Source organism: Euphorbia lathyris, chromosome 3 (assembly GCF_963576675.1).
Source record: "Euphorbia lathyris chromosome 3, ddEupLath1.1, whole genome shotgun sequence".
Taxonomy (NCBI): domain Eukaryota; kingdom Viridiplantae; phylum Streptophyta; class Magnoliopsida; order Malpighiales; family Euphorbiaceae; genus Euphorbia; species Euphorbia lathyris.
The window spans coordinates 79,397,537-79,408,138 of NC_088912.1; the positions used below are offsets into that span (position 1 = coordinate 79,397,537).

General features: G+C 33.5%; 1 protein-coding gene across 1 annotated transcript; it reads left to right on the forward strand.

The window, feature by feature from the left end:
- Positions 1–6,046: 6,046 nt before the first annotated feature.
- On the forward strand, positions 6,047–8,719 carry LOC136221952 (protein IQ-domain 26-like). The gene is made up of 3 exons (XM_066009430.1): positions 6,047–7,097; positions 7,722–7,928; positions 8,019–8,719. Exons 1-3 carry the CDS (start codon positions 6,678–6,680, stop codon positions 8,604–8,606), a joined length of 1,215 nt encoding a protein of 404 aa, XP_065865502.1. The 5' UTR covers positions 6,047–6,677; the 3' UTR covers positions 8,607–8,719.
- Positions 8,720–10,602: the final 1,883 nt, after the last annotated feature.

Consider the following 10,602-nt stretch of genomic DNA (forward strand, 5'->3'; position numbering starts at 1 on the left):
ATTATGAAAAATATGAAATCTTTTTTAGAACTAATTGATATGCAATTGGTGTAGAATAATGAACAAAATATCTGTGTTTTATAATAGTGTCCGAAATTGATCCAAATTATCAATGTTAGGAGTAAAAATGCTATTGGCTACCAACATTATGGGTAAAATTGCACCATTTAAAATGTTAGAGGTAAAATTGCTCCTGATCCAAAACGTTAAGTGTATTCTTACACCTTAATTTCTAACTGTTTTTTAAATATAGACTATAATTTTAGTTCTGAATTGTAAAATATATGAATTTAGTATTTAACTTTTTATTTATTGAATTGAGAGACAGAGTTAAGGGAACAGGATTTCGGTGCAGCTCGACCATCCCTTTGTTGGTGGCAAAACAAGGCGTTGGAGATGCAATTTACATCCATCATGAAAGATAATATGTCCAACCCTACGATTCAATTAATTTAATATTTTAACTAAAATATTAATTCGGTTACATCAATTAAAACTTGTGTCAATTACAAAATAAATGCATGATGAAATCTATTTAAAAATAGAATTTAAAATTCTCTTGATGAATCAATATACTAATTGCATATCAATTTAAGGATAAGAGTTGGGGATCCTCATTGAAATAATAGGGAAAAAAGTTGTTGATTGTGGGCTCAACTTCTAAAGTTTTTATTTAGTGTAATTTAAATTTTTCAGTATAATAACATTAAAAATACAATATTAATTACTACATTTTCTTTTGGCTCCATGCTTAATTCTTCAAAAATTCTTTTATCATTTCAACTTGTCCAAAAAGATTGATTGACCTTCTAAACTTTCAAAGCGTCCCAATAGCCTCATCAACTTGTATAAAATGTTCAGTTAGCTCTCTAAACTTGCATAAAATGTAATCAATTGATTATTCGGTTGCAAAAAAGTAAGTTAAATGCGGAAAATGTATTGCACGAATCTTAAAAAAAATAAAATAACTAAAATCAGAGTATACGATTCTAATATTAGAAAAGACAAATAGTTGAACAAACAATAACTTCATTTTTAATCTATTGTTTTAATTATGTAATAACATTCTAAGATGCGTGGAATACATCTTCCGCATTGAACTTACTTTTTTACGACCGAGTGATCAATTGATTACATTTTACGCAAGTTTAGAGAGCGAATTGAACATTTTATATAAGTTGAGGGGGCTATCGAGACACATTAAAAGTTTAGGAGGTCAATCAAGCTTTTTAGACAAGTTCAGAAGGCAAATGATATATTAAACCTAAATTTAAACCTATCAAAAGGTATATATATATATATATAACCATAAGAAGACTATAAAATATATATTTTAAGAATTCTACAAAAAAAAAAAAAAAAAAAATTCGTGAAACATGGTGGGAATGGGGACAGGGGGATCCCCGAAGAAAAGAGAGAGAGGTTCCATCTCCGCTGCATCTCTATTTCTGAGAAATATTTTCCCCGATTCTCACTTTGGAAAAATTTGATAGAAATTTTCTATCTTCGTTGAGACGAATTCCGTACGGAGATGGGAAATCCTACCCCAATTGCAACCTAGATAAGAGTAACCTTTTGAAGGGTAATTAAAGGGAGGGTAGAGAAGGGTAGGGAAGGGGAAGGGGAAGGAGGGAGAGAGGGTATTATCTTTGTCCTTATTTGGGAGAAAGGAAGGGTTTATCAAAACCCTTCCAAACCCACCGATTTGGGGGTTGAAAATCTATTAAAAACTTATTAATTTTGAACCCTTCATTAACTCTTCAAATTTCCTACTTTGGTATTTTTTAATCTTCCAAATAAGGGTTTCTAATAACCCTTCCATACCCTCCCTTTAATTACCCTTCAAAATCTCTCATCCAATCAAAACCTAATTGTTATTCATCAACCCAAAGAAAGATAAGGTAGGCGCTTTTCAAATTTCCCTCGCTTGAAGTCATTGGGTTGGGTCCAACAGTGTGTGTGATTATGGAAGCAAGTTCCTCCCATCCACATCATCTATAATTTAACTTGAATCTTTCTGTTATGTAATAATATTGACTGTCAAATGTCAAGATCTTAATTCAAAATTTTCAAAAAAAAAAAAAAAAAGGGTAATTAATGCATAACCTAAAAGGATAGATAAAAACAGAAGAAATGATAGGCAACTGATTTTAATATCCCAAAGAATCTGGAAAATTAAATGTCTATCTCTCTCTCTCATCTTAATTACTCTCATTGACATTGTCTTTATGTACCCAAAAAGATTGAACTGAATACTTTCATTTTTCCCATAAGGAAAGCAAATATTTATTCTGCAAAATACACTGATCCACAAATCATATGCATAAAGAAATATGAGATGTTCATACAACTCTCAGCTTTTCTTTTTGGCTTTTTCTCTCAGATTTATATATAAATAGAACAAAGATCTCCTCTTTTTGGCTTTTCTTTTGGCTACGTTACAATTTTTTTTATAAAAGGAAAGTGATATAGCATATGGAAAGTTAGTGGAAAAGCGACCGGTCCTCACAGATCAACCGATTGAGAAAAAAAGGAGTGCAATATGTCACTTTGGAGTGATTAATGAACTGTCTTTTAAGTTCGGGAGGCAAAATTACCAAAATAAACAATTTTAGAGGACTCTATATGGTTTAGGCATTTTTAAAGAGTATATACACTTTTAGGGTTTGTTTGGTTTACCTACTGAAAAAACTGTATTTTCAAAAAGCAGAGATTATCTGCTTTTGTAAAAAACTACTTTTCAGGTGTAAAAAGCAAACATGATGTCACTAACCAAACACCTAAAACTCTCCATTTTGAAATGAAAATGCAAACAGTAGCATGAACAGAAGTAACCAAACACCCCTTTATTCTAGAATTTCTCTTAAATAAGATCACCAAAAAATGTATCATTGAAAGATCAAGAATTACTAATTAAGGCTGATTTAAGTCGTTTATATTAAGTGTTCGTGTGGTTTTGTTTTTCAGATCACTTTTTGCTTTTTAATTTCAAATAGGAAATAAAAAGTATTTGGTAAAAATTGGAAACAACTCTTTTTAATAGAAAACTCAACTAATGTCTATTACGTATTAGCAACAAAAAAAACCAACTAACAACAACGACCGAATCAAACAGAAACTAAATACTGAGTTTAATTCATGGTATATATACATGAAATTTTAATATAGATTCAAATTATTAAAGAATGTCTAATCAAATTCAAGCCAATAACTTAGATGTATAGAAAAAGAAGATAAAGAGATTAATCAATAAAAATAAAAAATATTTATACATGAATTATTTTTAACTCTTTCTCTAAAATTTTCTCTTCTCTTTCTCTCTAAAAAAACTCTAGTTGCAATTTGTTTAAGGAGGAAGAAAGAAGTTTATTTAAGTCTCATGTTAGGAAATTGATTAGCTCTGATACCAACTAATACGGATTTGAAATAATATTGATAGCTTTGATCTTAAATTATCAAAGATAATACTATTCTCTAACTAAACTAGAAGAAAATAATTCCAAGAAGGTATGAAACCTTAGCCTCCAATTGAGAAAATGTATTTTGATTCATAAAAAGTTACATCTTTTATAAAGATTAAGGCTCTTATACCTCAATCCTAGAATAGAAAAGAAGTAAATTACATACATGGTGTACATCCTTCAATTTGCACACTAAAATGTACCACCTTATAAAGACCCCACATTATGGTGTATAGCCTGAAAAGACTGGTCAACGAAAGTATTAGCATTTTCAATCCTAGCCATTTGAAAAAGTGGAACCCACTCTTTATGCAATTATTAAAGTACCCGTAAATGAGTTTCCCTCTCTCCATTTTTCTTCTCATTCACTCTCTTTCTTATTTTCTTAAAATGTAATTTAGAGAGAGAAAGATAATAAAAAAAAAAAGCTCAAATATTTCTCTCTCCTTGAAAACTAATTTGGAGAAGATAACCATCTTAGTGTTTGCATGCCAAAACCACGAAGTTGGAAAGGTTGCTTCTTCAATTTATGCTCCATTTGACATTGAGAAATGTGAGGATGTGAACAGTGATGAATACAAGATTAGTTGGTTGGGGTCGATTTTATACGTGTTTACGTAAAAAAAAATTGGTAAATCGAATTTGTTCAATCTTTTTTCGTATATATATGTGTTATAATCTGAGTGGTCAAAAATCAATTTTTAAGTACCAATGTAAAACTTCTCAAAATTAAGTTAGATTGTGTTTAAGATTCTTAACATGTAAAATTTTTTGTGTATAATAAAAAAAATCGAATTTAGGAGGCCTAATAGACAAAAAAAAAATTAGAAATTTGAATTTAAGAAGAAGGACCTAACAGGCCAAAAAAAAGAAATTTGAATTTAGAGAGGGCCTAATTTTCCTAGGCCAATTTTGGGATGCTAATTCAGCACTCCATTAAAATTTCTTGGAGACAAGGGGGCTAGAACTACCACATCCTCAAATTTTATAGATATAGGGGGGCAACCTGGCCATGGTGTTCTGGTGGGACCCTCCTTGTATCCGCCCCTAGGTGTGAATATGTTAGTGCAAGAAACTAATAGTTTTGTTATGCTGGTTGGTGTTGCTGTCAGAGGTGAAAATATGTATATTACGATTAAGGATAAATAGGCTTCTATGGAAGAAATTCTGGTGGAGGGTGAAAAAGAAGAGGCTTTTATGATCGAAACTCCAATAGATGCTAGAAAAAGTCACTGCATTGTTGAGAAGTCCGATTCTTCCACTGAAATTCCTACGGAATTGGTGAAAGTGAATGCAGATTTAGTTGGGGGATAATGGCTTAAGTTGTGGACGAAAGTGGTGAGAGATTAAGCAAAAGTTTATGAGGAGAGAAAGATTTGGATTTTGTTTTGATTATGGGGATTTTTCAGATTAGGTTTGTTTTGATTTTGGTTTTTCGTTTTTGAGGAGAGAGAAAGACCTTGGTTTTGTTTTGATTTTGTTTCTCTCTCTAAATTACATCTTAAGAAAACAAGGAAGAGAGAGAGAAAAAAAAAAGAAAGAGAGAGAGAAGAGAATGATAAAGAAGATAAATTATACGAGGGTATAAAAGTAATTTAGTTATTGGTGGAATGTATTATTAATTTTGAATGAGTTAAAAAGTGATGATGTAGCAAGTTCAGTAAGTTTGATTGTTCATTTTTTCAAGCTATATACCATAGTGTGCGGACATCTATAAAGTTGTACATTTTAGTGTGCAAATTTGAATGCTGTAAACCAAAATATGAAATGGGGCAAAAGTTGTACCCCACGTTGTAATTTACCCGATAGAAATGACATAATACCTCTCAATGCACCAATAATCTAACATAAGACATTAGGAGTAAAATAGCTACAAAACACCTAATGACAAACTAGTAAATAGACTAAATGGTAAAACAGTACATAAGTAGTGACAAAACAGTAAATAGATATAATGCAGAAATGGAAGAACTCGACATAACTTGCTGGTTAAGTCATTCCACACTGCGTGGTAAAGTGACACACCGTGTGGACTGAAATTCCGATAATCCACACATCGTGTGAATTAACCCAAAAAGAAGCAAAAACTCAGCTGGTTGGCAACACGATGTATGACTGTTCTCACACGTCGTGTGTAAACCATGTTTTGGTAACTTCCCTCCATCTTCCTTGATGCTCTCATCACCCTGGCCATAGTATTGATTTATCATGCACGTCTCAAATCCTTTTATATAAAATTCAAATAATTTTATTAGGATTGGATACTACCGAATATCTGCAAAATCATGTTCATTTTATATCCCTAATATATAGTTGTATATTCACATCTACCTAAAGTATACGAGCTATTATATATAAAAACAGAAAAATAAAGGGTGTATGATGCATTTTTCCAAAATTAAATTATAAATTAAACCCCACTTTTGGTTTCAAGAGAGAGAAAGAAAGAGAGGGGCAAAAAAAAACTGAAAGAAATGGGCTTTGAAATTGAAAAGATTCACGGGATAATGGTGCTGGTTCAGTGGGTAATGACTATATATTTACTATTTATTTCACGTTGCTCCACAAAGTTAGACTCAACTCAAATAATACTGAGAAAAAACCTTTCTTTCTTTCTTTCTTTCTAGTCAAAACAAAAGCGAGTAAAATTTTAAGAGGAAAAACGGTAATGCTCTTCTTTTTCTTTCTTTGCATTAAAGGTCAGCTAATAAAAACCGGCGCTTTATTGTTCTTTTGAATTCATCTAATTAAATAATCTTCTCATATGGGTTTTCACCGTTTTGTTTTCTAATTCTTGTTTCTGAATTTTTCAAATTTTGTTTATAAAATATATATATGTATCTGTGTCTTTCTGAAACATGTATTTGTCTTTCTTCACGAGCTTGTGTCAGATTTTCCTTTCAAAAAGAAATCATATCCCTCTCTTTCTCTCTCTCTCTCTTTTTTAAGGTATTGATTCACTGTTCTCTTCACTTCTCTGCTTGCAACCTGTAAACTTTCTAAACTATCTTGCAGTTTCTTTTCCCTCTCCCCTCTATAAAATCCCCCTTTTTTCTCTTCTTGTTTTCTGTTTTTGAAACATACATTTTGTTCTTCTCTCTCCCCTAAAATAACCCATCTTCTTTCCTTCTTTCTTTGATTCAGTGCTTACTCAGATTTCAAATTTAATGCATTTCTTGTGAAAGTGTGTGAAAGAGGGTGAAAGAAAGATCTAAGATGGGAAAAGCTATGAGATGGATGAAAGGGATATTGGGGATGAAGAAAGGCAATGGAGGAGATAAAGAAAATGGAGATACTTCAAGTTCAATTTCAATTTCAATTTCAAGTGAAAAGAAGGAGAAGAAAAGATGGAGTTTTGGGAAATCTCCACAAAATCATAGTGTCAAAGATGGTGATTGGCTTAGATCCTACCTTGCTCACACTGAAACTGAGCAGAATAAGCACGCAATTGCGGTGGCTGCTGCTACAGCTGCAGCAGCGGATGCGGCTGTTGCTGCTGCTCAGGCTGCTGTTGCAGTGGTGAGACTCACCAGCCATGGAAGAGGGGCTTTGTATGGTGGTGGAGGGAGGGAGAAGGATAAGGAGAAGGAGAAGTTAGCTGCTACCAAAATTCAAACTGTTTTCAGAGGCTATTTGGTTAGTGTTTGTTTAATTTGAACTCAAAATTTAATCTTGTAATCTGGGTATTCTTTAGATTTTTTGTTTGTTTGAGTTCAGTTGAGTTCATGTTTGATTAGATTTATGTTGCTTGATGTGTCAGAACATAGTAGAAGTAATGGTACAAATGTTAGTTGAATCTAGGTTAATGAAACAGTACATATGCTTTTGATTTAGGTAAATTTAGCTTTTTGGCATTCAATACTTTACCAATCTCAAAAGCTGGGATCATCACAGATTCAAATGCTAACCTAACCTAACCTATTAAATTTAGTATCTTTAAAAGATAAAAGAAACCTCTTTTAATTTTGATTTAGGGAACTTTTGTACTTTTTTACTTTTGTGTCTGATTGGGGAAGAAGTAGATTCAAATGGGTAATGTAACAGTGTCTTTGTAAGTACATATGCTTTATTGACTTACCCAGGAACAAGTTTGGTGTCTTTTTTTCTTCTTTTTCATTTGGTCCCATCTGTGAAAAATTTTGAATTTGAACCTTTTTCTGTTCCCCTAATGATTGGAAGAATATCCTGTTAAGCTAGTTAGTTGTTTTCTGTTATGTTCTGTTCTGTTCTGGATAATGAGATTGCTCTTAATTTTCGCAGGCTCGAAAAGCTCTTCGCGCATTAAAAGGTCTAGTTAAGATACAAGCGCTTGTTCGAGGCTATCTGGTCCGAAAACGGGCTGCTGCTACTCTTCACAGTATGCAAGCACTTTTTAGAGCTCAAAAATCTATTCGTTCCCAACGTGCTCGTCGCTCTATGGACAAAGAAAACAGATTTCGCCCCGAAAAATGGCGGAGAAAATCCGTTGTAAGCACCTGTTTTGTGTACTTGTACAATGTCTAATCTCAAATGTGTTTTTTGTGCTGAAAAAAGTTTGGTCTTTGCATCATTTTCCAGGATAGGTTTGATGATGCAAGAAGTGAATTCCACAGCAGAAGGCTATCTGCATCTTATGAAATGAACTTGTCTGATGAAAGTCCGAAAATAGTCGAAATCGACACATACAAGCCGAGATCAAGGTCTCGTAGAGTGTACACTGCATTATCCGAATGTAGCGAAGAATTACCGTACCCTCACGCAGTCTCATCGCCTCTTCCGTGTCCAGTTCCAGCTAGAATCTCAATACCAGATTGCAAAAAGAATCAAGATTTTGATTGGTACTTCACGGGCGAAGAATGTAAGTTCTCTACCGCGCAAAGCACGCCAAGGTTTTCAAACTCGGTTCGGGCCAATGTGCCTGTTACACCAGCTAAAAGTGTATGTGGAGATTGCTATTTTAGACCTTACACAAACCACCCCAACTATATGGCAAGCACACAATCTTTTAAGGCCAAATTGAGGTCTCATAGTGCTCCAAAGCAGCGACCGGAGCCAGGACCGAAGAAAAGGCTTTCGTTGAATGAAATAATGGCCGCGAGGAACAGCATAAGTAGCGTTCGGATGCAGCGATCATATTCGCAGTTCGATGAAAGTTTAGATATTTAACAGATATTTTAGTGATTTGAATTCTAAGCAGCATTTTAAGAGGGCTTTTTATGATGTAAATTCTTTTTTCAATAGTTGAAGTTGATCTTTGCCTTATCAATGAAATGTGTTTCTATTTTTCTTATACAGTAAATCATTTTTAATAGATACAATTCAGAGGATAAAATTCAAAATTGGATTTGAAAAAAGATTCAAAATTGAAACATAATGATACATAAACTTCCATGGAATGGAATCTCATAATGTTAGTCAAGAGACAGTCTTATTAAGGAGTTCTGGCATGTAGCAGAGCAGTAGTTTGTTAGTTTTCAAAATTTAAATGATAGCCTGTAATTTAATCATTATTTCACTTGATTCTCTTCTTTGTTTCATCCCCATGTGTCATGTGCTTTCAATTTGGGATGCAAACATTTCAATTGAATATTCACTAAATACATGAATTTCTATTTTGCAAACATAATTCATATTATTAGTTAAATATTTATTTTTTAGTAAATAATAATTCTAACCTTTTTATTATATTTTTTTTTAATTTGAAATTCCTTCTACATTCATCTATTGAAACGATGGGTTCTTATCTCCATCTCCGAGTATTTTGGAGAATCTTTGTAACGATCCGATTTAAAGAGCGGCCTATTGAATGCCACATTGAAGATGGAGAGAAAGTGATTGTGGTTTATTAGTAAGGTAAGAATCCAATACATGCATACACATTTTAAAACCGTGAGGTCCAATGTATTGGATTTGAGCCAATACGGATAATATCTACATGTATTGGATCAGATTGTTATTGGTGATTCTCCACGTACGTTATATGGTTCGAGGACTAACCAAGCGAAAGCTAGTGAGCCTGTAACGACCCGATCTAGAGTGGATGACACCGGGATAGAAGACCTGGGCAAGGAGCGAGCCTAAGAGATGGTGATGGAGACAAGAATGAACTAAATTCCACATCGGAAATGGAGAGAGTGACTGAGACTTATTAGTAAGGTGAGAATCCAATATATGTAAACGCCTTGTAAAGTTGTGACAACTCAAAATGTTGAATTTGGGCCAAAACGAACAATATCTATGTAGTATTGAGTCAAATTGGTACCATGTCAGTCTCCATCCCCATATATAAATTGAACAGAAATCACTTCACATTCCCAACTCAAGGGAATTCAATGGGAATTTATAAATTTTTACTGATATTAATTTTAATTAAAAATAAAATATATATAGAATAGAATAAAATATCAATCAATAAAAGATAACTATCGCTGCCTCGAGAAGTCTGATAAGTGTCCAATTCAATATTGAAATACCCACTTTAATGCTAGGTTATTTATTTAATTTAGTGTCATTTTAGGTGTTATTGCTTGTTTTGGTATGTTTTATCCCCACAAGACCCAGACGATTAAAACAAGTAGAATTGGACTTAACTTGAAGAAACTTTGGACTAGAAAGGAATTTGGGACTGAATCAAAGGAGCCGAAACAAAGACGGAGTTAGTCTTGCCCAAGACTAAGGACTTCAGAACTGCTGATGTTTAAATTGGTCAGGACTCTTTTCTACGGAAGAAAAAAGGCAGAAAATGAGGGGTATGGCAGAAGGTTTATGTTCCAGAATAAATGGCATTGGGAGCCGATTCTAGCTGAAATTCTAACTAAGGGACAGTCGGGTACGGGTGAATTATCACTTACTGGTAGACTTTCGGACATTGTAGAAACCTTGGCACGGTGGGGGCCAAAACTGATCATGGTGGGCGGACGGGAAGTGCAACACTGTTCGTATAAGTTGGAAATACTGAGATCGGGAACCACGACGACATAAGTGAATGAGTATGAACATGTCCGATTACAGCTTATTGACAGACTACTCAAGGATAAAGATTGTTGGCGACAGGGGGCTAAGTTGCAATGGTTAGTAGAAGGCGACTCTAATACCAAGTTGTTTCAAGTTGCAATGGCTAGTAGAAGGCGACTCTAATATAAAGTTGTAATGGCTGGTGCAA